At 40.4% G+C, this 26769-nt stretch overlaps 2 protein-coding genes across 2 annotated transcripts; one reads left to right on the plus strand and one right to left on the minus strand.

Annotated features, from left to right (window-relative positions):
- The first annotated feature begins 13265 nt into the window (after positions 1-13265).
- LOC113297987 (tubulin alpha chain-like) lies at positions 13266-15223 on the plus strand. The gene is made up of 4 exons (XM_026546612.1): positions 13266-13464; positions 13563-13797; positions 13899-14269; positions 14375-15223. The coding sequence occupies exons 1-4, from the start codon at positions 13372-13374 to the stop codon at positions 15026-15028; spliced, it is 1353 nt and encodes a 450-aa protein (XP_026402397.1). The 5' UTR covers positions 13266-13371; the 3' UTR covers positions 15029-15223.
- LOC113297988 (peptidyl-prolyl cis-trans isomerase CYP23-like) lies at positions 15152-18636 on the minus strand. The gene is made up of 8 exons (XM_026546614.1): positions 18271-18636; positions 17655-17768; positions 17416-17564; positions 16818-16890; positions 16623-16712; positions 16132-16171; positions 15494-15576; positions 15152-15400 (listed from the first exon to the last, which is right to left on the minus strand). The coding sequence occupies exons 1-8, from the start codon at positions 18379-18381 to the stop codon at positions 15380-15382; spliced, it is 681 nt and encodes a 226-aa protein (XP_026402399.1). The 5' UTR covers positions 18382-18636; the 3' UTR covers positions 15152-15379.
- Positions 18637-26769: the final 8133 nt, after the last annotated feature.

Genomic DNA, 26769 nt, shown 5'->3' on the forward strand with positions numbered 1-26769 from the left:
AACCACATTGGGTTTTGTAGTGGCATAAAACCACACACTACATCCAACGGTATAGAAGATGAATTAAAACTAAGTAAAGATGCGAAACAAACATAGACACAAAGATATACGTGGTTCGGTATGATTACCTACGTCCACAGGGTGAAAGGATGAATGTTATTATTTCTTTTCTTTGATTACAAGGTGTTCTCTCCTTCTCAAATGGTGTAACTCTCAAACTCTCAAATGTAGTGTCTTGTTTCTCTCTCTTTCAACCTGCCTCTCTCTCTCGACCAGCCCTTGTATTTATAGGCCAAGGTCGACATACAACAGAATTACAATGTTGGTCACATTACATCAATTTTAGCTGTTCCCTATCGGACCTGCACTGCTCGCCCGACTTTCTGGTTTGACCGATAGAGTCTTGGTTTTTGATAGTTCTTCACCCGAGGCCGAGTCTTGATCGTCTGGTTAACACGATGTCGCCCTTCTTTCTTCTTGTTCCTTTGTTTGACCATCTTCCTTCGTCTGACCGAGTGCTTTCTGATCGTTCGCCCGACCTGTCAGGAGATAAAGGTCACGTCACATCCGACAACTGTTGGGCCATCACGTCCGACCCACGTGATACCTCGTTCTTTGCGTTGTTCGGTTCTATCATGTGCTTCGCCGCTCTTTTTTCTTTGGTGTATCGTAGCTTAGGATCTTGCCACCTATCCCTGTGGATTATCTACACCTACATTTATGCCCCTTCTTTCGCTCGTGTGCTTGGCACGAAGGAAAGAAAATCGTTCCACCTTCTCATGTCCTCGAGCATGCCGAGAATTCCGTCATGCAGTCTCCCACTAATTCTCCCTTTATGACTTGTAACCATTGCTATTGGTAGAGGCGCTGCATCCTATAAATATCTTCCTTTATGTCCTCTTTCCTTCGTTCGCCATTTTCAGAGAAACCAAGCGTTATATCCGTCGGATATTTGGATATCCGATATCCGATAATGTTCTCCCTTCTTCTTTTCCTTCCTTCTTTGCCGACACCATTAATTCCGGTGACCCTTTTATCTTCTCAGTCTTCCTCTTTGCTGTTTCTGTTGGTGAGGTTTGCGATAGTCGTGGTTGGTTCTTCTTTTTACTTCTCTCCATCAAAGTTCATATCTCTCCGTTCGCTTTCTGACATGGCTACTTCTTCTCCGTCAATGACTGAAAAAAGGTGCGTGAGTGATACCTTCTCCAAGGGCGATGTTGTTTCTCTTGATTCCTTGTTTTGGCTTGAGAGTCCTTCCAATCACGATTATCGTGCTATAAATTCCCCTTTCCCTGATGATTCTCCTTCTTTTTTATGTAGGGCTGATAAGAGGATCTCCAAAGACTTGTCTGATGATGAGTTCATTGAACAGTTGAAGGAAGAATTTGGTCTTTAAAACTATGAAGTGACCCTAGTCTCGGGCCAAACGGATGTGTTGAAGAAGTCCGATGTCGATAGGTATGAGCAGTCATCCGAGGCAGTCATCGTTACTTGTGGGCAATTAGAACTTGGTCTTCGCTTTCCTTTATACAACCCTGCTAGCCCTTTCTACTACGAGGTGCGCTTCGGGCCTTGACCCAGTGGAATGAAAACACTTTCCGCCTGATGAATGAGTGGAGGGACCAAGGCGAGGGTCATGGATCTACGACCGATTGGTCGACCTATAAGCCTGAAGATGCTCTTAATTATACTTATGCCAATTTCGTCGTGAACTATCTGAGCGGGACAACTACCAATGGCGACCTTGCTGGTTTTGCTGCTAGCCCTCATCGTCTGAAGTCTATGCCTGAGGGTGTTGAACGATTGATGTTAGATGTTGATCCCCTTGGTAAAGGCTCCAACAAGCGTGCTCGCCACACCAATGACCCATATTGGGACCGGGTTCCACTACTTGTTCGCGGCCAAATTTTGCATGGTAGCTTCCCTCCTCCTCAATTTCCTACGGAGCCTTATCCATTCTGGGTGATTAACGATGATAGGGTATGTTGCTTTCTTTCCACTTTCTTTGATTCCTGCTGTATCGGCTTGGGGTACTGATTACTTTCTTGTCGTAGGTTAAGCCTCAGGGCGAGTCTACCAAATCATCTTCTATTTCCAAGAAGAGGAGTGCTGGCACAAGGGTCGAGGAGGATCAGGAGAAGGTAACAAACATATAACTTTTATTCTAAGTACATGTACTTGCCTCTGTTTTTTGCCTCGTGTTCTGACGCTGAACCTTGTGCAGAAATTCCCTAGGCGCGAGGATGAAGATGTTGGAGGGTCCGATACTCGTGGTAGTGAAAGTTTGGTTCCAAGGCGTAATCCTCCTCGGGAGAAGGTGGCGGCAAAGGGCGTGATGTTGAAAATCTCGGACGTCGTGATCGATATCCCCGATCAATATGATGAGGACGATATATTCGGGGACGATCAGCTGTTTGATGAGGATGCTGGTGGCCAGAAAGAAGTGAAGGTTTATGTGGAGACTGCTGTTGTGACTCCTGTCGTGCAGTCTGGTGATCAGGGGACGACCCAAACATCACTCCAAAAGTTTCCCCATAAGGATGTTGGGTCTCCCTCGGGTGTTCAGACGTCCTTTACCATATCGGTCCCTATTTGTGATTCATTTGGCGCATTGCATTCTGAGGAGTTCGGCTCCTATACTGATGAACAGATGATTGCTGTCGTGCCCCTGTATCGTGATATCACACCGGTCTTTGATAATTTGGTAAGTGATTTGTTTGCACTTTTCCTTTGGATGTCATCGGGCCCCACTAATCTCGTCTTGGGATGGAATTTGTAGGCGTTGAATCGGTCGAGGTTGAAGGCTGCTCTCCGTCGATAGGAGATTAGGAAGTTGGAGGCTTCTCTTCAGCAGGAGAAGGAACGATCTCGTGATCTGGAGATCAAACTCGCCGATGCGTAAGGTATATTGTTTGCAATAGTTGTGTTGATTGAGTTTTTCGTACCAATGTCCTGAGTCAATTATTATTCTTCTATCCGAAATATCTAGTATAGATCTAGACGCTTCTTCGGAGTATAGGCTTATGAAGAGAAAGTGGGATATCGAGAAAGATCTTGTGGAGAATCTTCGACAACGAATTTCCAATAAGGATGGGAAGATAGACCAACAGGAGGCCGAGATCCAGCAACTTCAAGAGGAATTGGACAAATATCACCTGTTTGAGTGTGTCCCCGAAGAGATAGATAACTTACGGGCCCGCTTGGGCATCTTTCAAAGACTTGCTGGTGATAAAACGTTACTAGCCGATAATCTAGAGAGTCAAAATGGTTCCCTTAGGATTCAAAATCGAGATCTTCATGAAAATCGGCGACGAATTTTGAGGGAAAAAGTTGTGGCCGAGCAGTCCAACCGAGATCTTCTTGAAAGGACCAAGGGTTTCGATAAGCTGTCCAGTGACCTAGAGTGGACCCAAGCCCGGTTATCGATGCTACAAGTGTCCTATAACCGTCAGAGGGCCGAGTGGAGTGATCACAAGAAATATTGCCCTTCGAATGAGTTCAATGAACAATACTATAATGAGTTAACCTTGAAGCTTTCTAAGGCCGAGGACGAGTTGGCCAAGTCCGTGGAGTCGTTAGAATCTGTATTGCCAATTCTGTCAGGTCTCTGGAGTGCATGTTGGGGCGATCTTAAGACCTAGTTAGTTTGTTATTTTTACTCCGTATTCTGCTATGTTCCGTGTTTAATATGCTTATAATGTTTTGTTGCAGCCGAGCAGGGCCATGTCAAGGATCTGGAGCGAGATGTGCAAAATCTCGAGCAGGAGGTGGAGCAGTGGAAGAAGGCCGAAGGTGAGGTGCAGGTTAAGCTCCATGCCACCGAGGCGAGGTCCGAGCAGCTTTCTCAGCAGATTGTGGACGAGAGAAATGCTCATCATAGCAAGCTTGCTGAGGCGATCAAGGCCGGTGTGAACGAGTACATCACGCAAAAGCGCCGCGAGGTTGCTCAGAGAAAGGGGGGAGTCGGTGTTGTTCCACCCAGGAGTTGATCATGTCTTTTGTAGTGCTGCGCCACTAATTTTCCCTTTGTCGCGGGTTGTAATTCGTTTGAACACTTGACCCGTGCTTCTTTGAACAACTTCTTTGAATGCGGTGCTGCGTCGCCAAGCTTGTTTTTCTTTTTTCTTTTCCTTGACAATTTCCTCCTTTATCATTGTGTTGACGCTGTTTAATTTTATGGTTGCTATCTTGTTGTTTGTGCTCCGTATCTGCATTTGATGTCACATGCATTAGTATTAGTGCCTTTTCTGTCAAACACACTTAAAAAGGAGGTTCATCGGGCCCGATGCCATGTCCCAGCCGAGGTATCTCATCACTATCTTTTAGATTCAGTGGAAGGGTTTTAGTCGTCCTAGTTCTAGGACCGATAATTCCGAGTGGTTATCGACCAACCAACTCGGGCAAGTGGTCACGGCCACCTGCGATGGGGGTAGCCTTTCAGATGTAAGTAGGTTACCTAGCTGAGAAGAAATCGTATCTTAACAACCTTTGGTATCTGGCTTCCAACCACCAGTACCCTTAGGCTACCTCGACATTTGCACACTGCCACTGCCCCGAGTATCGAATAGCCAGTCGACTGTAAGTCACCTCCGCACTTCTACACTGGCTTTGCCCCGAGTACGAATGAGCATTCGAGTGTAAGTCACCTCGGCACTTCCTCACTGGATTTTCCCCGAGTACGAATGACCATTGGTCGCTCATGTCATATTTCCTACCCCTCGCGGTTTTAAAGAAATGAATGACAAGTATGTTTACCTGTTTCTCTCGAACCCCTCATGGGTAATAGAGTTTCATATGTTGAGCGTTCCACGGTTTTAACTCGGGTTTGAGTAATCGATAAGCTCCCTCGCCAGCTTTAGACACAATTGTGTATGGTCCTCCCCACTTTGCCGCTAGTTTACCGCCCTTTTTGTCACGTTCCCAATCGACTAGATATTTCAACACTAACTGCCCCGGTTGAAACTCTCTTGGTCGAACTCGTTTGTTGTATTCTCGTTGTAGTCTCCTTTGGTAATTCTCCATTTTTTGCAATGCCATCTCCCTTGTTTCCTCCAAGTCATCGAGCTTGGCCAATATTAGATCTGCCGATATGTTTCGCCTCCAGGATTCAGTTCTTGTGGTGGGTATCATTGCTTCAGTTGGTAGTATCGCTTCGGTTCCATAGGTCAGCATGAAAAGTGATAGCCGTGTTGCTTCCCTTCGAGTGGTTCGATAGGCCCATAAAACATTGTAGAGTTCTTCGCACCAATCACCGTATTCTCCATCTAATTTTTTCTTCATATTGTCGGCGATAGTTTTGTTTGTGATATCGGCCTGCCCATTACTTTGAGGGTATATGGGGGTATCCTTGCTTTTTCTGATGTTGTAGGTGTTAAATAGTAGGTCGATGTTTTCTCCCTGGAGCTGTTTTCCATTATCTGATACGATGGCCGCCGGTACTCCGAAACGACATATGATGTGCTCTCAAATGAACCTGAAGACGTCCTTGTCACGGATATGTCTCAGTGGTGCCGCCTCCACCCATTTAGTGAAGTAATCCGTCGCTACTATTAAGTATTTTCTCTGCCCCGATCCCACATGTAATGGTCCCACGATATCGATCCCCCACTTTGCGAAGGGCCAGGGGCTTACTGCCGAGTTTAGAGTTACTGACGGTGCATGTATCTTCTCACCAAACCGCTGGCATTCTTCGCAAGCTTGCGCCATTTATTTGCATCATCGTTCATATACGACCAGAAATATCCCATCGTTTTCGCTCTCGCTGACAGAATTCGTCCCGAGCTGTGATTTTCGGCTTCTCCATAGTGTAGTTCATTTAAGATTGTCTGGACTTCTTCCTTACTTAAGCATCTTAAGAGTGGTCTCAGGTATGATTTCCTGTATAGGATTCCGTCTCTTAGCTCGTAAACGGCCGATTTGCTTTTCACTTTGTTGATCTCGGGTTGCCCCTTGGGAAACTCGCCTGTCTCCAAGTACGAATGAATCAGCTTTCTCCAATCTCCATCCGGTTATCTATCGGCCGTGTTGATAGCCACGTCGACGTGCACCTCGGGTGTCTCTGGTATAGATGGGGCGAGGAGTCTCATGACACGAATACCCTCCACACTTGGGTCTGTGAGCTGGGATGCAATATATGCCAATGCGTCCGAGTGTCGATTATCTTTTCTGCATATGTGGCGAAATTTGATGCTGGGGATCTGGTCGATATAGAATTGGGCGATCTCCCAGTACTTCTGCAAAATCGGGTCGTGGATGGCGTATTTGCCTGTGATTTGTCGGATCACCAACTGCGAGTCGCTAGTTAGTCTTACATCTTGTAGGCCCATCTCGACGATTAATCTCAGGGCGTGAATCGCAGCTTCGTACTCGGTGACGTTGTTTGTCGCCTTAAATTCCAATCTAAACGAATGGACCATTTTTCGTCCCTTTGGTGTGGTAAAGACTATCCCAAGTCCCGATCCATCTTTGTTCGACGCTCCATCGACGAATACTTCCCAACGTGATGGGCTACTTGCTTCGAGTAAGTCGGCCGGGTCTTCTCGATCTTCTTCCATTCCGGGTATGTCCTCGACCTCATCTTCGTCGCTTAGTGGAAAATCTGCCAAGAAATCTGCCACTACTTGTGCCTTCACTGTGTCCTCATTTCGTAGAAAACATTGAACTGTTTAATTTGCGCCCCCATTTGGAGATCCTTCCAGATCGGCCTGCATTGTCCAGTACCGTCTCAATAGGTGATTTTGTGAGCACGCGGATCCGATGGGCTTGGAAATACGTCCTTAGCTTCAGGGTGGCGAAAGCTAGCGCTAGAATCATCTGTTCCATCCTTGTATAATTTTTCTCCCGGACTTAATGTTTTGCTGATGAAGTAAACAGGTTTTCCTCTCTCCCTTCATTTCGAACTAAGACTGCACTGATAGCATATGAAGTTGCTCCGAGGTATAATGTGAGGACCTCCGATGGCTCGGGTCTTTGTAATACTGGAAGACTTGCAAGATGTAGCTTAATATTCTGAAACGCCTCCTCACAGGCGTCCGTCCATTTGAATTTCTCTCCCTTTTTAAGAGTGCTAAAGAAATCCTTGCATTTGTCGGACGACCGAGATATGAATCGCCCCAATGCTGCTATACTTCCGTTCAGCTTTTGTACGTCTTTTATTGTGGCTGGTGACGGCATCTCGAGGATGGCTCTGACTTTCTCGGGATCTGCTTCTATCCCCTTTGGAGTGATGTTATATCCCAATTTGCCCGATGTGACCCAAAAATGCATTTGGTCGGGTTAACTTTCATTTTATATTCTCTCATCGTCCGGAAAATTTCCCGCAGGTCTCGGATGTGATTCTTGGCTAGGCGACTTTTTACTAGCATATCGTCGACATAGACCTCGATGGTGTTGTGGATCTGGTCTTCAAACATGTCGCCCACCAACCTTTGATATGTGGCGCCTGCATTCTTCAGCCCAAACGGCATCTTGGTGTAGCAGTATAGGCCCCTTGGTATGAAGAAGGAGGTGTGTTCTTGATCCTCGGGAGCCAGCGGGATCTGGTTATACCCCGCGTATCCGTCCATCAACGTTAGTGCCTCGTACCCCACTATAGATTCCACCAGTTGATCGATACTTGGGAGAGAGAAACTGTCCTTCGGACAAGCTTTGTTCAGGTCGCTGAAGTCGATGCAGATTCTGACTCCTCCGTTTCTCTTTGGTACCACGACCATGTTAGATATCCACTGTGGGTAGTGCGATTTCCTAATTATTCCCGATTCCTGTAACTTCTTTAGCTCCTTCTCGACGTTCGTCTGTAATTCTGGCGCGACTCGCCTCATCTTTTGTCGGAGCGGTTTGAAGCTTGGGTCGATCTTTAAATGGTGACAGCATACCTCCAGGTCTATGGCCTCCATATCATGCACGCTCCATGCGAACGCGTCCATGTTCTCCTTTAGCACCACCACGAGCTGGTTTATTTTCTCGTTTGATAGTAACGACCCGATCCTCACTATTCTTGGTTCTTCTACAGTTCCCAAATTAATCTCCCGAGTAGGTTCTACGGCCGACAAGTTTGGTTTTGGTTCCTTCATCGGTGTCGTATCCTTTAATTGCTATGAAGGTTCGCTTCCTTGTGTTTCGTATGCCATGACCTCCTGCGAAATAACTTTTTCCAAGTCCTCTGCCGCTTTGGCTTCTTTAGCCTTGTTCTTCTCTCTCCTTTGTCGTGCTCGCCGCTCCTCATTTATTTGGGCATCGACCTGCATGCACTGTCGGGCTGCCTGTGAATTGCCTACGACCTCGGCTATTCCCTTGTACGTTGGAAATCACAGCCTTTGATGACAGGATGAGGCCACTCCTTTGATTCCAGCGATCCACGGTCTCTCGATAATAGCTTCATAGGGCGAGGCGACATCGACCACAAAGAATGTAGTCAATGTTTCTAGGTAACCACCTCCGTCTGATACCCTTAGAGTTACTTCGCCCTTTGGGATGGTTATGGTCCCATTAAATCCGTAGATATGATATGTTGATGGGACGAGTATATCATCTGATATCTCCATCCTCTTGAACGTATCGTAGAAGAGTACTTCGACTGAGCTCCCACTATCTACCAGTATCCTTCTTACCCCTCATTCCTCAATCAGCAGAGTGATGACCAAGGGATCACTGTGAGCCTGGACGTTCACTGGGACATCCTGAGCCGAGAAAATGATAGGTTGCACCATCCAAGGTTCCATCGGCAAAGTCTTTGATACACTGAAAATTTCTTTCCCGTTATGGTCCCTTTTGTGAATTCTTGACATGATCCCAGGGTTCAGATTGTACTCTTGAGTGGCTGAATGCGAAATCGTGTTGACAAACTGAGTGGATCTGTCGATTCGGACCTGATGGACAGGTGCATCGGGCGTAGCGGTTGCCTGGGCTGGGTGTCAGACGAATTGTCTCAGGTAACCATCTCGAATAAGGTGTTGCACGATGTATTTTACTTCTCGGCAGTTATTTGTAGAGTGGCCTCGATACTGATGATAATGGAAATACTCCGGTGATCCTTGGTTTCCTCGAACTGTATCCCTCTTGATGCTGGGTATATGATGTCATTCCTTTTTTCGACCTCTTTGAAGATTTCTTCTAGTGGAGCATTCAAAGGAGTGTATGTTCTCGCCTCGTGCCTCGGCCCATTTCCTTTGGATACCCATTCCTTCTTCCCATTTCCTCATGTAGGTGGGCTCGGTCTCTTTTCGGGCCGTCTTTGTTAGTCGTCCGATATCGACTTGGGTGCTGCGCTAGCCTCTTTCACTCCCCTATCCCTTGATTCCTCCTGAATTTCTTCTAGGGAGATGAAATGCTCTTGCATTTTCCTCATTTCTTTCAATGTCTGTGGTTTTTCAGTAAACATGGCTATCCAGATGGGGTCCGACCTCCCTAATGCGTTTTCGAACCCGAATATGTGCTGGTTGACTGGTACTTTCCCAATTTTTGTGCACAAATTTCTCCATCGATCGGTCAACGACCTGAGTGGTTCTCCAAACCGTCGGGCCAAGGTGAATAACCTGTTGACCCTGGGCCGAGGTCTGTTGTTGTGCATGTAAGTTTCGAGGAAGGCTTCGACTAGAGTCTCATAACTGTCGATTGTTCCTGGTGGAAGATTGTAGAACCACTTCCTTGCCTCTCCCTACAGGCTTGCCGGGAAGAATTTACACATTACCACCTCATGGTTCTTCCATTGGATTAGGGACATAGTGTACATCTTCAAATGCTCGACTACGTCTCCCGTACCGTCGAACCTAGATGGAAATGTGGGGAGCGTGCACTTGGGTGGGAAGGCCCTTAGTTCTAGCTCTTGGGTGAAAGGGGTCCTCTCGGCCTCGCTTATGACCTCGGCTAGCTTATCTTCTTCGCCGCTTCCTGACAACTTCCTTATATTTTCTTCTAACTCCCTTAGCTTGGCTTCGGTTACATTGTCGGCCCTTGTGTCTCTCTGTTGATGATTCCTCTCGCGCCTTTCGTCTTCTGTTGATGAATCCTCGGGTGGACCGTACCCTCGGATAGGTGGTGTCGGGGGTTATCCTGATCGGCCGGAATTGCTCGGTCCTGTCGTTGGTGGTACTCGCCCGGCTCGGCCTTGGTGACCCGATGTCCCTCGGCTGGAAGACCCTCTCGACCTCGACCTCAAGTTCCGTAGCTGATAGTTCTCAAACTCTAAAGCTAGGTTCCTCTGTTGAAGATCCCTTAAAGCCGCCTCTTGCCTTCTTTGACTTTCTAGAATTGCGAGTAGCGTTGGATCCGTACTCTCATGGCTAGAGTGACCATTTGGATGGCCTAAATGAGCAGGGGGTGGGACCGTTATCATTGGTAGGGGAGGTGGTACTGTAGGGGGTATCTGGGTCGATGTCGCTGGATCGACTCCGATAGTTGTTTCTCGTCCTAACTGTACTCTCCTAAGTCGTTCTTGCTCTCGTCCGAGTGCTTCTTGATACTCAACTTGTCGCCTGGTGTTTCGTCTCTGGGCAAGCAGGATTAGCGCCTCCTCATCATCTTCTGTGTCTGATGCGGTGAGTCCATCTATTTGATCATCCCTCCTCTGAGTTGAGACGATTCTCTCCAGAGGCGAGGTTGTCTGAGGGGCTCAAAAAGGCTTAGCTGAGTGCTTCGTTTGTTGATAACCAAGGCAAGGCATGATAGATGCAACAGTGAATGATGGTCGCCTATGATTTTTTTTTTTTTAATTGAAAACAAATTCAGAAATAAGACTGGAATGATAGCATTGGCAGTAGCTCCAGTCTAACAACTCTAGAATGGAAAAAAAACTGATTGAAACAAGGAAGTTTGATTCTTGTTATCATAGCATTGTAGTCTAGCACTTATAGACGATATTTAAGGAGATAAAAGTGAACAAGGAAATTTGTTCAGAAATTTTGAGATATCCTAAATATGGAATGATACATTCGGTAATGAATGGATATCCGAAAATATTTTTGGATACCAAATAAAATATTCTAAATAATGATATCTCCGGAAAGCATGAGTTTATCAAAAATGGTAAAAAAAATAAATCAATTGCCGGATTTTGGCAAGAATTTCGAAGATGGAGATATTTTCGGGATTGAATTTTTCTTGGCAAAGAAAAACCATGAAAAAATAAATAAATTACAGGGGATGTATACTTGATCATCCACAATGTGTTTGATTGAGATACCCATAGTTACCATAAAAGATTTAAGGTATAGAGTATTAATTGATATTGATATTAAGAGAAATGTTTTGCCGTGAACAATGGCAAAATATTGATAGAATATCATGTGCACTGTATCGACATGACATACCGAAGAATAGATTAGGAATAGTTATTTGATGAAACACAAAATTTAAATCATCTGGACTAATATTGAAGACCAGCCAGATAAAGATTTTTTTTTTTGAAGGTAGAAGCAATCTGAGCGGATCTCGCCGCTCTGATACCATAATAAATTATGGGTATCGAGACGGATCATTGATTAAACGGAAAGCAAATCAAACAGAAATAAAGAAGGCGAAGTCATTAACGTGGTTCGGCACTAACGCTTACATCCATGGAGAAAACCAATAGAATGAAATAGATTATGATCTCCAGAGAGTTTGATCATTCTGGATGATATTATAGTTACACGATGAGTCCTATTTATAGGACTATTGAATCAAAAGTAAACCTAGAGTAGAAAAATACATTGACTAGGTAAACTAACTTATCCAGCTAGAATAACAGAGTTACTAGCCAGAATACGTAATCTTATGCATGACTTGATCTTGTAATTATCTTCTCCACACGTCCGTTGAATGCACCATAAGCTAACTAACCACCTCGAACACCTCGGTGGCTAATATGTGTACCATATAATCCAACATACAAAGTTGTCATATTTGTGTTTGCGAATTGATTATACTTTTTAATTTGCTTTACAAGAGGTGTTATATTTTCCAGAAATACCCTCCCTAAATACCCTCACTCTTTTAGCTTAATTGCTTGTGGTGCGTTGATGAAGTAGCGGTGGTGGAAACTTAAGAAGCTTCGCTAAACCCCATAAGGGGAAGCGGTGAACCTTCTAGATGAATGCCATATAACGATCCTGAATGCCATGTGACGATCCTGAACATGGTTGAAGTACCGTTGTGACATGTAAGCGGCGGCACCATCACTATCAAATAAAACTACCGTCGCAAAGCACCACCAACGGCAAAATAATCCGTTACGTTTTTATGGGATAAATGGGTAATTTAACCCCCACTATTTAACCGTGAGTCGCAACTTCACTCTTATCATATTGGTCGGATGACTATTGTGAAAAGAGTTTGTGGCACCATACTCACTTTGTAAATTGGGTCTTAATAATGGAATTATTTCTCATATTCTCCCTGTTATGTCTACATTGTTGGGCGAAAAACTTTCGGAAAATGGGCCATTTGTCCAAATATTTTCAAAACATGGTTCTAATGGACGAGTACAAATTAATATGGGTGAAATGGACACAAAAAAAATAGTAAGAATGAAACTGGATTCATCCTGACTTAAACTTAAAAAAGAACGAGGGTGAAACTGGATGCATCCTGGTGTAAATTAAAAATAAGAAAAAATATTTAAAAATGGGTATGATGAAACTGTTTACATCCTGCCTATTTTTACATTCTCGTCCATTTAAACAGTATCAAATTTTACATGTCTTTTTCACCCAGGAATTATTGATTTTGGTCTTTTTAACCAATTTTGTGACAAACATTCGTGTCAGGAAGAACGGAGCCAGCCCTAAGGCATGGGTTGACAGTTTCGCATGCCAGCCCAACCGGCTCCCAAACCTTTTTTCTTTGTTTTGTTTTTCCTGACTTCACACACACATAACAGTAATTTAGCAAGATTTTTGGCTAACCACACCTAGTTACTTACGATCCTAGCTGAGCCCTTGCTTCACGTACCTGTTTCAAGATTTAAGAAAAATCTATCGAAAACAAAATAAAAAATCCCAAATTAGAACATGATTTGAAGTTTGAACAGATAAACTCTAGAATCTTAATCGAGGAATGTACACTAATTTAAACTTACCAAGATAGTAAAACTTACCCAGATAGAATGGTCAAATTTTAACGGTAATCACAGCTGGATACAACCAATTTCCCCACGTAATTATCTCATTTCAAAATTCAAATTTCAAAATCCGAAAAAAAGCAATTTATTGTTTCTAACCATTTCCTAGCGGTTATCGACCCTACTTTTTCATTCCCCATGCCTTTATATTTAACTGTTCAAGACTCCGCGATCCTCCACCAAACTCACCCATTTATCTTTCTTCTTTCTCTCTTCACCCTCTCTGGTCTTACCCTCTCAGATCCTCTCTTTTTCTCCATCGAAATACCCAAAAAATGAGGGAATGCATCTCAATCCACATTGGCCAAGCAGGGATTCAAGTTGGAAACGCCTGTTGGGAACTTTATTGCCTTGAACATGGCATACAGGTGAAATCCAAAAACCCTAGCATTTGTTTGTTTAATTTACTTATGTTTTTATCGTTCTCCGCAAATAAAATCTGATTGGTGTTGTTTAATTTGTGTAGCCTGATGGACAAATGCCGAGTGACAAAACTGTCGGCGGAGGAGATGATGCTTTCAATACGTTTTTCAGTGAAACGGGTGCAGGAAAACACGTACCTCGTGCCATTTTCGTAGATCTTGAACCTACTGTTATCGATGAAGTACGAACCGGTACTTATCGTCAATTGTTCCATCCTGAACAACTTATTAGCGGCAAAGAAGATGCAGCTAATAACTTTGCTAGAGGCCACTACACAAGTGAGGAAATAAGAAACTTTAAAACTCAAATCAACAGTTTTTAACATTCTTTTACTCAATTTATCATTCTAACATTTCGCTGCTGTTCTTTTGGTGAAAAGTTGGGAAGGAGATTGTGGATCTATGCCTTGATAGGATCAGAAAGCTTGCTGATAACTGCACTGGGCTGCAAGGGTTTTTGGTATTTCATGCTGTTGGTGGTGGTACAGGATCTGGTCTTGGATCTCTACTTCTTGAGAGACTCTCAGTTGATTATGGAAAGAAATCAAAATTGGGGTTTACTGTTTACCCGTCTCCACAGGTTTCAACTTCTGTGGTTGAACCTTACAACAGTGTTTTGTCTACTCATTCTCTTCTGGAACACACTGATGTGTCTGTACTACTTGATAATGAAGCTATTTATGATATCTGCCGTAGATCTTTGGACATTGAAAGACCTACCTACACAAACCTTAACAGGTTGATATCACAGGTAGAGATCTTACATGTTATTCACATAGTATGACTGATTTATCTGAAGGATATGGTTTCTACTGTAATGTAGTTATAACTGAAATTCAAACCTAATGTTTTTCAGGTTATATCATCATTGACTGCTTCACTCCGTTTTGATGGAGCTCTGAATGTGGATGTTACAGAATTCCAGACTAATCTGGTTCCTTACCCACGTATTCATTTTATGCTTTCTTCGTATGCCCCAGTGATATCCGCAGAGAAGGCTTATCATGAACAACTGTCAGTTGCAGAGATTACTAATACTGCATTCGAGCCCTCTTCGATGATGGCCAAGTGTGATCCTCGCCACGGGAAATACATGGCTTGCTGTTTAATGTACAGAGGTGATGTTGTACCGAAGGACGTCAATGCAGCTGTAGGAACAATCAAGACAAAGAGGACGATTCAGTTCGTTGATTGGTGTCCTACTGGATTCAAGTGCGGGATCAATTACGAACCACCTACAGTTGTTCCTGGTGGAGATTTAGCTAAGGTTCAGAGAGCAGTTTGCATGATTTCAAACTCAACTAGTGTTGCAGAGGTGTTCTCAAGGATCGATCATAAGTTTGATCTCATGTATGCTAAGCGTGCATTTGTGCACTGGTATGTTGGTGAAGGAATGGAGGAGGGTGAGTTTTCTGAAGCTCGTGAGGATTTAGCTGCTCTAGAGAAAGACTATGAGGAAGTTGGCTTAGAATCCGCTGAAGGAGAAGATGATGAAGGGGATGAGTACTAGAATCTAAGAAATATATAGGTCGCAAGGAAAACTAGGATTTGCTTAAATTAATAACCAAATGGACTCATTGGATGTTAGTTTTCCTTTTCGTTTTTTTCTTTTCTTTTTCTGTTAAGAGTTAAATTGAAGTGTTATGCTGAAAATTTCATATCATTAAAATTAGTCATCTTCAATACGAAGTACTACTTTTACAAATATGTTTTCTTCATGAATTTTCTGTCTGAAACGGTATTACAGGCAAAACTTACAGTGGCAGACAGCAATTCCTAACTCTCTTGGTTTCTTGGTTTGAAGCATTTTATTCTCTGCAAGAAATGATAATCCCAGTTGACGATGATTTAACTGCTTGGATCATGGTAAACATTTCATTCTCTGCAAAGAAGAAATGACGGTGCAGTTAGGATGGTCCTCTAAAAGTTTAAGCTGTAAATTTTGGGGTAAAACCACATAATCTATGGAGGGTACCTGTCTTTCAACTTCCATTGCTGTTGCAGCAAGCCTTCTTTTCAGGGTGGATATCTCTTGCTCACATGACTCAGCTTCAGTATCTGTTTTTGATAAACAGTATTAGATAATCCAACTACACAAGTATCTCAGAGGGAGAGGACAGACTGAGTGTTGTGGTGAAGGGACAAAGATAGGCGTATGAATAACTTTAGTAGAAAACATGTCACCCCATAAATTCCAATTAATTTACCAGCTAAACATGTATCTCAACTAGAAATATGGCATTGAGGTAGCCAAAATGTTTTTATGTAGCCACTCCATAAACTGGGAGAGAGCATGTTTTTATGTAGCCACTTCATAAACTGTGGGAGAGAGCATGGGAACATGTTCCCAACATCATCCACCAAAAGTGAGAATAGTCAGATGATTTGTGGAGATCCAGCTGAATGTGCCCCATAAGTTGACTCGGATGCTTTCAGTATAGCACTTTTGACAGGGTCTGATCCAACTGATTGATCACTACAGGTTCTCACATGCATTTGTTACAATGGTATGCACCCATAACTCCATACTACTTTTTTCATCTTTATGAAACCTAAACATCCTCGAGGCATGGAATACTAGAGAAACAAACAGAACTAGAATGTGGTGCTCACCATAATAGTAGGATGATAGGATGGTGATGCGCTCCTTTGGCTGAAAAGAAACGGTAATAACTTCAGTCGACATAATTTATAGTGTTAGCATGAAGCAATAACAACTACAAGAAAGCCGAATCTAGAAGGGTTGATATCATGAGTATGCACCAAAAATCATTCATAAGAAGGTAGAAATCACAAAGACGCCACATCCAATTCTAGGTTTCGTAAACATCACTGGAACTATGCGGCAAAAACCAAAAGTCTATTATAAAAAGATGTACAAAGATAGCAAAATAGGCCCGAATAAGGAATAATCTCCAACAATTCTGCCAAAAGTATGAAAGTCCAAAAATATTTATTCGTCATAAGTGAAGAGGAAGGCCTATTGTTGTAAGACTATTTCATTTCCAATGGCATAATCTCCGTAACTGGAGTTGGAAGGACAGAGGCATTCACATGTTTTACCAAATTACTGAAATAAAGACAAGTGGATTCAGATATTATACCATTACAAATATCCCCTCCCGGCGAGTTGGGAGTTCCTCGAGCTTTCTCAATGTCTCATCACCTTTAGTAACTTTACCAAATATTGCATACTGGCAATGCAAGTCGAAAATCATAAGTACCATGTCAAATGCGTAATTTGAGATATGAAATCAAGTATATTTATAATTGTAGCTGCAGGGGAACTACAACAGTACCTCGCCATCCAGGTGAGGAGCATCCCCAAGAAGCATTGAAAAAGAGGAGCCTCCGCTGTTTGGGTCAGAGTGCCTACAAAAACCACGAAAGTATGTATTACAAGACAAATTCAGCTCTTTAACTCAGTTAGATAAGTTCAGAAATGGGCAGTGTCAGTGTTCGTAACTAATATCTAGATGTGAAACAAACAAAAAAGCGAATGAGAACTTTGTAACTGGATACGCAGTTTAAAAGTTGGAATTCCAAAGGCATCGTGACTGTGTTCCAAGTAGGGATGCTGTCTGTCATCCAGAAGTATAGCTTAAACAGATGTTTCCAAAAAGCGTCCGTGCTTCATAGTCAACAAGAATAGTGTGAAAATGTGACAACTGACATATCCTTTACTCTACAGGCATTACTCGCAAGATAAAGTGCAATCCAAGCGGGAAGTCTTCAAAACGATTTTGGTATAGTAAACTCAGGAATTGAACTTTATTTTTATGTACAATAACTCTTGATTGGAAAAACTCTAAGTTCAAAGCAAATATGATTATACAAACTGTAAAGAGAAGAAGAGAGATATAAACATACACTGTACTTAAGAAGAAGATACTTTACCTTCCCATTGAAAGGATTCCCCTTACATGTTTGACCTTACTAAATTCACCGACTATTGTTTTTTCACCATGCTCCCTCTGCTTGTCATTCAGAGGAGCTGATCTTCCATAAACAACATCAGCCACTTGGGCAACAAATCCCTTATCAACCTGCATAACAATATCGATGGTCATTAAAATGAAAAAGCTACACCTATTGTAGTATTTGAAGAGGTCAAATTCCAGAGTTAGAAAGACTACCCGGAAAAAGTGATTGGTATTATAGCACCCCAAGCGAACAAGTCTGAAAATGTGTTCAACTGTTTTGGGAGCAACATCAGGATAAAATCCAAATTCAATGTCTCCATAGTTTGTCTGCAAGATAGCACATTAAAACCAGTTCCCATTACTCCATAAACAACAAAACAAGTACCCCTAATTGAAACAATTGTCCGTCTCATCAGCCTTATTACGCTATAATCCTCCTACTGATTGTAAACAACCCTGAGAAGGAAATGTGGTCAACTGGTGAAGTGAACTCTTATAATAATGTGATTTGCTCAAATAAGTACACCAGTATATATGAGTGGGAGAACAGTGGCAAAAACACCTCAACCAACATTCTGCGGCCTAATTTAATAAATAATCGAGAATCATCAGAACACACACAAAATGGTATATACCATTGCTCAGGGAAGATTGTGATATTTCAAATTTTAGGTCAATCATACCCTTAGGGTTAAAGAAAGTATCCTCAATTATTCATATTTCGAATCAGATTCAAATGAATCATACAAACAATAATGATACAAAAATCACTGCCTAACACATAGTATAAAATTCGGAAATAAAATAAAATTTCTGAAAAGAAATGAACCTGGAAAACAACACGAGCAGATCCAAGAAGGGGATCTTCATCACATGAGGCATGAAAAAACGAGAGAGAAAGACATGTGAGAATCGAAATCCAGCTTGAATATCTCCACATTTTTATAAAATTTGGCGCTGGAGAGATTGGGATCGAGAGGATTTAGGTATTCTCCGACTTGACTCCAGGAATCACTCCAGCTGCTTCTACTAAAAGGGTAAGAGACGACTTTCTTCCCGCGAAAAGTTTAGTAAAGAACAAATACCGTTGTCGTTTTGTTGCAGCGCCAAGTACGCTGGTCGTTTATGTTGGCCCAACAGCCTACTGGTACTTGGTTTGGCTGTCTAGGATACAGTACCATGGTTAAGATTCCATTATCACCACCATGGTTATTAACGTTTTTTTATTCACCCATTAAATACTACTATCTCCGTCCCTAATTAGGTGACCTATACCATAAATAAGTGGAGTAATAGATTAGTATTATTATAAGAAATAATACAAAGTTATTTATATTGATTAGGTAGATGTTTTAAAATGCTTTCCAATGATACAAAGTTTACGAAAATTCGTTGTATAGTTTGAGAGATAAGTCATTTCTAAATTTACTAGTAAATTTTAACTAGATCATCTAATTAGGGACGGAAGGAGTAGTAAAAAAATTTATCTCCGATAAAATAGTAATAAAGAAACTCATCACTGATATAATATTTCTGATTTTATCTAATATAATAATATTAGGAAATTTGCATATTATTATTTCAACTAAATTAATATCAATATTAGTGAACAAGGCAGATGTCATTGTGTTACAGTCTAAAGTCGTTGGGTGATGATACGAAGTATTTAAGTTCGAAACTCGTCATCAACGGGATGAGAGAGATTTTTCTTTTTCTTTTCCTAGCTACTTGGGCTTGTAGGTAGTAAACCTCTTTGAGGTTTAGTCTTTAATATAACCTTTGGGCCGAAATTGGAGAAATATTTCGAAAGTGGCTACCGACTTCTTCGAAAACACTGTGTTTAAGGGTCGTAAAGGGGATAAGGCGCGTCTTTGGGAGTATAAATGGTGTGCTCAAGGTACGTTATTCATGGCGTTTCCTATTTTTCGCTTTTTAGTTTGTTCGAACCAAATGAGTCTTGGTTTCTGTTTGAAGCTAGATATTGCGAGAAGCCGTCTGTACGACATTGAAATTTCTGAGCTTACTTCTTTACTGGACATTTTTAATAAAGTGGTGTTCATTCCTGAAGTCGCAGATGAGCTTGTGTGGGTAGGTGACAAACTCGATTAAATCTGCATATATTCTTGATCACAACTACGATACTTCAGTGGTGTTTCCTAGTAAGAGATTTTGGTCTTAATGTTGGCCACACAAAGTAAGCTTTTTTCTTTGGCAATTGGTTTAATGCAAACTTCCAACAGCAGGCAACTTGTTGAGGAGAAAATTCAACATTTCTTCGTTCGCATGTCTTAATGTTGGCCACACAAAGTAAGCTTTTTTCTTTGTCAATTAGTTTAATGCAAGCTTCCAACAGCAGACAACTTGTTGAGGAGAAAATTCAACATTTCTTCGTTCGCATGTCATCTTTCCCCTTCATTATGCTCTTTATGTAATCAAGTGGATGAGTCGTGCGACCAATTATTATGGAATTGTATCTATACACAACAAATATGGGTTTATTTTTGCACCCAAGCTAATATCCGTCTGCCCACCTTCTCTAATCTGCGTAGCTCAACCTTAAACAGTTTATAACTTCAAGATGTTATTGTAAATCGGAAACCGTTGTTGTTTGACCTCCTTAGTGGTGGTGTATTTTTTAGGTTTTTTTTTCCTTGTGTGTTCCCTTTTTCACTTTGCTCGGTGGTTTCGTATATGTTATCTTTGTAATTAGCCTTCTTTCTTAATATATTTTTCCTATTTACCGAGTAAAAAAAAATATATAACTTTTGGACTTTAACCCAAATTTTAAAAAACATTAGTGAACAAGACGAGCACAACGGAAAGAAATAACTATTAATTCAGCTGATGGGATGCTCAACGGATTCTTAACTCCACACTCGCATCCTTCAGTAGTTTATCAATAGACATCCACTAGCAACGACAGAACCGGGAGATTGCGTATGGATAGGCTTAAAAAATCCATGAATACTCAATTACGATAATCATAGGTGCAAGAAATTCAGAAAGGTACCTAAAGTCGGGATTAAAGCCAAACATTTTAGTGGGCGCAAATTTTAATGACTAAAGCTTTGTATAACTAATATTTTTAGGTGGTCGTATGTCGCTTCAAAATTTTCCGAGCAAAATGGCATTATGATACTTAAAAATACATCTAGCACTATCCTAATATGTTATGTTACGACATACTAATATGTCACTGATTTCAATAATTATCAAAACAAAAGAGGGACAATTTAAAAATAAAATTAGGACGTCCTTTAGAAAATAGCTGGGACTAGTTTCCAAGCCTAAATAAGAAAGTAAACACTTGTAAACAGTTAGTGCTGGAGAATGGAGAACTTGTCATAGCCACAAAAGCTTTAATCTTTCCTTTTGTTTTGGAGTGGTGCCTTGATCGAATGATTCTAGGAAATATGGAAGAAGAAAAAATCGAATTTTGTATACTACACTTGAGCCATTTGAACGAGGTTTTCTTTTCATTACTAAGGTCAATCTAAATTCACAGGTAGGCTATATATGATTTACGTAATAATTAAAAGATCCCAAAAGAGATTTCAAAATTTTTGGGGACGGCCGTCTTCTACCTTCGTCGCCGCCTACCCGCAAAAAGATGGATGGAACTGTTCGGATTTGCGAAATCGATATCAAATGACATAGAGTAAAAAAAGAGCATTTAATATTTTTTGAGTGAAATTTCTGGTCTTGATGAGTTATTTTAACTAAGAAAGTGAGACAAAGAAATATTTTGGGTCTGAGAAATGAATATATCATCTTTCCCTTTAAATTACCTCATTATAGGGGGGGGGGGGGGTATCTTATTTATTACTAAGCCCATAGATTAAGTATGTGGTAAGTGGATAACCTAAATCCATATATAACATTACTCTAGTACTTATGTAACTTAGTTAGAATACTCCCATGAGAAGCACTGGATCATATAAGAGTATCTCTTGATACCTATATGTGGAGAACCTTAACCTCCAAGTTAAGGATACTCAATTAGTCTCATCTTTTAGTATCTCATGTTCAATGAGGAGAAAATTCTTTTTGTTATGTCTTTTGTGTTTTAGCTTATTAACACCAATTAGTGGTTCACTATTAAGGTTTGTTATCTTGTATTTTTTAACAACTATATTTTGGAGTCAACCTGAGGGATTCCGATCCACCCTATATAATCGGGAAGAAGCTATTTAGTTTACAATGGGAAATAATTGTTTTTCTTTAAGTTTTTTTTTACTTATCTTCAGCTTTTTACTTTCAGTTTAAATTTTCTTAAAACTTCCATGTTTCCAATTTACTCTACTTCAGCACTTGCAAGTTTTCATATCATTTAGTTTTCATGGTTTACTTCGAATTAGTACTTCATTTTTTCAAGCAAGATCATGACAAGAGATATTGTTTGTGAGTTCTCTGCTTGAAAAATACATACATGAAAATTTACCGAAAATGTCACATTCAAAGCCTTCATTATCACCTTTGTCAAGTTTTCAGACAAAAAACTACCAACTGTTTTGTTACAATTTATTGAATGGAAAAAAAGGTGTTTACAAAACTGATCATTTATTAATTTTGCAAATAGGAAGTAACACTTGAAATGCACGCAAGTATGCTTTTTAAGCATGTCTTCGTGAGTATTAACTTGGTATAACCTTGAAAATCCGAGATTAACTCGTGTGCCCTCAATTTTATTTTTTTCCGAAAGTAGTTTCTCTTCTGAAAATTAATTTTTCTTTAGATACTAATTGTGGTATGTAATTTTTTTTTGCACGTACGCTCTTATTTTTATTATCTAAGTCTATATATCCATTTGACCAATAAAGAGACCCCCTTTTTCATCATTCAAATGCGCTCAAAACCTTCACAATATATGTGGAGGAGAAGAAAATAAAGAGTACGACAGACAAGACAGACGGCGGAGCAGCAAACATTACATTTTGTCTATTTTAAATATACTCGGGACATAGACCTAGCATTGAGATTATGGATTTCAAGAAGATTGATATTATGCAGGTCGCAGTTCTAGAAAGAGACTTTACAGAAGAGGATTACGATGTTGCAAGTTTTAGGTCATGATCGCTCTCCAGGTCCCGACGGGCTCTAGGTCCACGTCATTTTTATATGTGGGTACTTTATGCGAGGTGATATAATGAGAGTTTTCAAAGTTTTCAACAGATGGAAAACCCTTAACCGGAGGCTGAAAGCTTCCTTCTTGTCTCTAACTCCAAAAAAAAAAAAAACATCGAAAAAGTGAAGTAATTTAGGCTCATTTCCCTAATGAGAAGTGTGTACAAAATGATTTCCAAGGTGATGGTAGAGAGATTCAAGACCTTGCTGACTTCTTTATTGTCCACTTACCAGTCAGGTTTCATTAAAGGAAGACAGATCCTAGATTGTTCCCTCATTGCCAATGAATGTATAGATTTAAGAATTAAGAGTCAAGTTCCAGGAATTATTTGTAAAATCGACTTCGAAAAAGCGTTTGATCATGTTTTTTAAGATTTTGTTTACGAAGTTTTGCAAAACATGGGGTTTCAAGTTATGTGGAAAAATTGGTACAAGGATTCGTCCACAACACTCCCCTTTTTAATTTTATTAATAGATCAAATCACACCAAGTTCATCTCTGGTAAAATTTTAAGATAGGGAGACCCTCTGTCTCCATTCTTTTTTTTTTGTCATTTCTAAAGATCTAAATTTAATGTTCTAGAAAGCTATGGAGTTGGGTTGGATTGGTGGATTTCAACTTGGTGAGAATGGTATTAAAATGGGATGTCTGCAATTCGCAGACGATACTCTTGTCTTCCTTGATGATTATAGGGATTAAGACAATGCACTTAGATACTTCTTACATCTGTTTGAAATGTGTTCTAGTCTCCGCATTACAACTATATGTTTAGGATAGCTGGCGCCACAAGCATTTCAAGCCTCGTAGAGATGATGGTTGCAAGTGTGAATGGATGCCAAAAGTAGGAATTACCGGTTAGTCCAGTTTTTCATGACCCAGTTAATGGCTAGTCCACTCGTGAAACAAATTTACTCGCTAGTCCAAAAACATGTTTTTGGACCAGATTATTTACTCGTTGGTCCGAAAACTTTGTGGAGATTATAAAGTGTGTTTTTTAAATGCCTAAAAGACCCTTCCATATTTGATTAGTATCGATACATAACATATGTAGTATCTGTAAGAGCACTGCTCGGTCAAACTCGCAAGCATTGCTATCTCAAGCTTGTTGTCAAGTTTAATTGCCAAACTATAAGTCTTGATTTCTAGTCTACTTATAGCTAAGTCTCGGACTAGGATAGAAAGTGTAGTTCAGCTCTAGACTCCATGGTGATCATCATACAAAGACGAAGAACTACTCAAGGAACTGGTGGAACTTCATCGACTAAAAGGTATGTGGAGACTTGAACTTATCTATCACTCAAAAGTCTATCTACTCTATCTCCTGTCTTGAGACAAAAGTGGTATTGCTATATAGACTTTGATTATACACATTTGCTATTTCGAGCCGAGTTTATCTCGCTTATCTATTTCTCGAAATATGTGTTGGTAAGCTTTCGCTTTGGCCAAGTTCATCTTTATTAGTGACGAAAGTCATATTAGTTTCAATTACTTGAATATCGCTTTGACGAAAAATAGCTTGTGAACAACAACTATATAACGTCCTCTAAGAATGTTTCAATGATTGAAATGAGAGTTTAGAATATATAACCTTGAATGGATATAAATATTGTGTGATAACTCATACGTGTGTAAGTCCTTATTCCTTGAACCAAAGTATGCGTACTTTGCTGCTCTGGTAAACCGTAACTGAAGTCCGCGTACCAGTACGCGCACTGTCGGAAGTTCACGTCCCGTGAATTTCTGCTGGAGTTTGTGAACTGAAAACAAACTCAATCCGGGTACTTAAGTCCGCGTACCAATATGCGTACTTAAGTGGGTTATTTTCTAAAAACGATTATTCGTGAACTTAAACTTATATAAACTAAGGAATGCATATTTGCAAACCGTGGCTATAACGTTCATGAATTGATTCGAGTGAATCAAATCGTTTTTGCTTTAATTGTGTATTATATACTTCTATGAGATCTAAGCAATTGAACAACTCTCTAACTAGTTCTCTTGAATCATTTGAACTAGTTATGGTGAAGATGAATATGGTTGATATGAAAGTGCTCATATGGCTAACCATTTGGTTAACTACTGTTGAACCAACTAAGTGTACATGTTTAGGTACGGTTACACAAACCTAAATAAAAGTGCATTTCATTTGTATGTAATAAGCTAAGATCGATCTAACGGTTGAAATATATTAGCTTGAATCTAATCAGGTAACTTAGATTGCAAACCTAAATAAACGTGCATTTCATTTGTATGGTGAATATTGAATGCTTTGTTACCAAGGTAACTTAGATTGCAAACCTTGATTTGAAAGACTATATAAAGGAGAACTCTAGCAACTGGGAAACCTAATCCCCACACCTTCTGTGTGATACTAGTTGTATTAGCTAGAGCCGATTCTCCTTTAAACTTGGGTTTCTATTGAGACCATGTAGGTTAACGACTTGAAGACTTCATTGGGATTGTGAAGCCAGACCCAACTATTTTCTTTATAGTTGTGTGATCTGATCTTAATGTTTCTATCGTATTAAGTACAATCGTAAGATTGGCTTGAGATTGATTTCTCCGATAGCCAAGATATAAAAGAAGTCACAAACATCTTCGTCTCATCGTTTGTGATTCCGCAATATCTTCTTTCGCTAGTCGATTAAGATTATTGTGAGGTAATTGATAATTCTAGGTTGTGCTTCAGGAATATAAGTCCGGGTTATCAATTGGTTCCTGTTCACCTTGATTTATCAAAAGACGGAACAAAAACGTGTAGGTATTTCTGTGGGAGACATATTTATCTATTACTGTAGACTTTTATGAATGATACAAATTTGTTTATTAAAGTCTTCGACTTTGGGTCATAGCAACTCTTAGTTGTGGGTGAGATCAGCTAAGGGAATCAAGTGCGCAATATCTTGCTGGGATCAGAGACGTAAGGAGCGCAACTGTACCATGGATCAGTGTGAGATTGGTTGGGGTTCAACTACATTCCAGACCGAAGTTAGTTTGTAGTAGGCTAGTGTCTGTAGCGGCTTAATATAGTGTGTGTTCAATCTGGACTAGGTCCCGGGGTTTTTCTGCATTTGCGGTTTCCTCGTTAACAAAACTTCTGGTGTCTGTGTTATTTCTTTTTCGCATTATATTTTGTTATATAATTAAAATATCACAGGTTGTGCGTTGAATCGACCAATTGGGAAATCCAACCTTTGGTCGTTGATTGAAATTGATTGATCCTTGAACATTGGTCTTTGGTACCGTTCAAGTGATTTCTCTTGTATTCAATTAGACTCGCAAATTTCTATTTGCTTGAGTAAGTATTGAATCGAGAAAGTGAGATATAACTCTTTGATATACTTTTATTAAGGTTGAGTCTCACTGTCTAGTTGATTCTCTTAAAAGTATATTTGAGTTTGGCCATATAGATTGCTAAGCAAAATATTGGGTGTGGTTGTTAGACCCCCGCTTTTCAGTATCATATTAGTATTGATACTTAATACTATCAATACTTAACAGTATCAATACATATGGTAATATGTATACTAGTAACATATGTTGTATCAATACATAACAATTTTTTGATATGTGGTATCAATACATAACAGTATCAATACATAACATATTAATATGTAGTAACATATTGACACTACATGTTAATATGTAGTATCAATACATAACATAACAGTATTGATGTGTAGTATCAATATATAACATAACAGTATTGATATGTAGTAACATACTACTAGTAACATATGTTAGGGTTAGTAGAGTAATTTTACTTTTTTCAAACCTTTTTTGGACTAGAGAGTAAATAAGTTTTCCAGCTGGACTAGCCATTAACCCGGGTCGGGTTTAGTGGACTAAACAACAAAGTTCCCATGCCAAAAACATATTTAGGTTTACCTCCTGGAGAGGTTACTGACAACATTGCAAATTGAGATCTTCCAATTATAGAGAAATGTAAAATCCTAAGTCATATGAGCCTCCATGTCGCGCGTTAGGAATACCTCGTTCCTCATTCAACGGTGACCACCACCCACTCTTAAAATTGCTCCCTTCCACTTTTGGTTAAAGGAGAGAAAAAAACGGTCTGTTCTCGCAAAATTTTCGAACTTCTCAAATTTTTCGGGGAAATAAAAAAAGAAAATTGTTTCCGGGAAATTCTGTTAAACCTAAAATAAAATCTGGAGAATGGATTTTTTTCATTATTCTCTGCCAG

The sequence above is a fragment of the Papaver somniferum genome, chromosome 7 (assembly GCF_003573695.1).
Source record: "Papaver somniferum cultivar HN1 chromosome 7, ASM357369v1, whole genome shotgun sequence".
In the NCBI taxonomy this organism is placed as follows: Eukaryota; Viridiplantae; Streptophyta; class Magnoliopsida; order Ranunculales; family Papaveraceae; genus Papaver; species Papaver somniferum.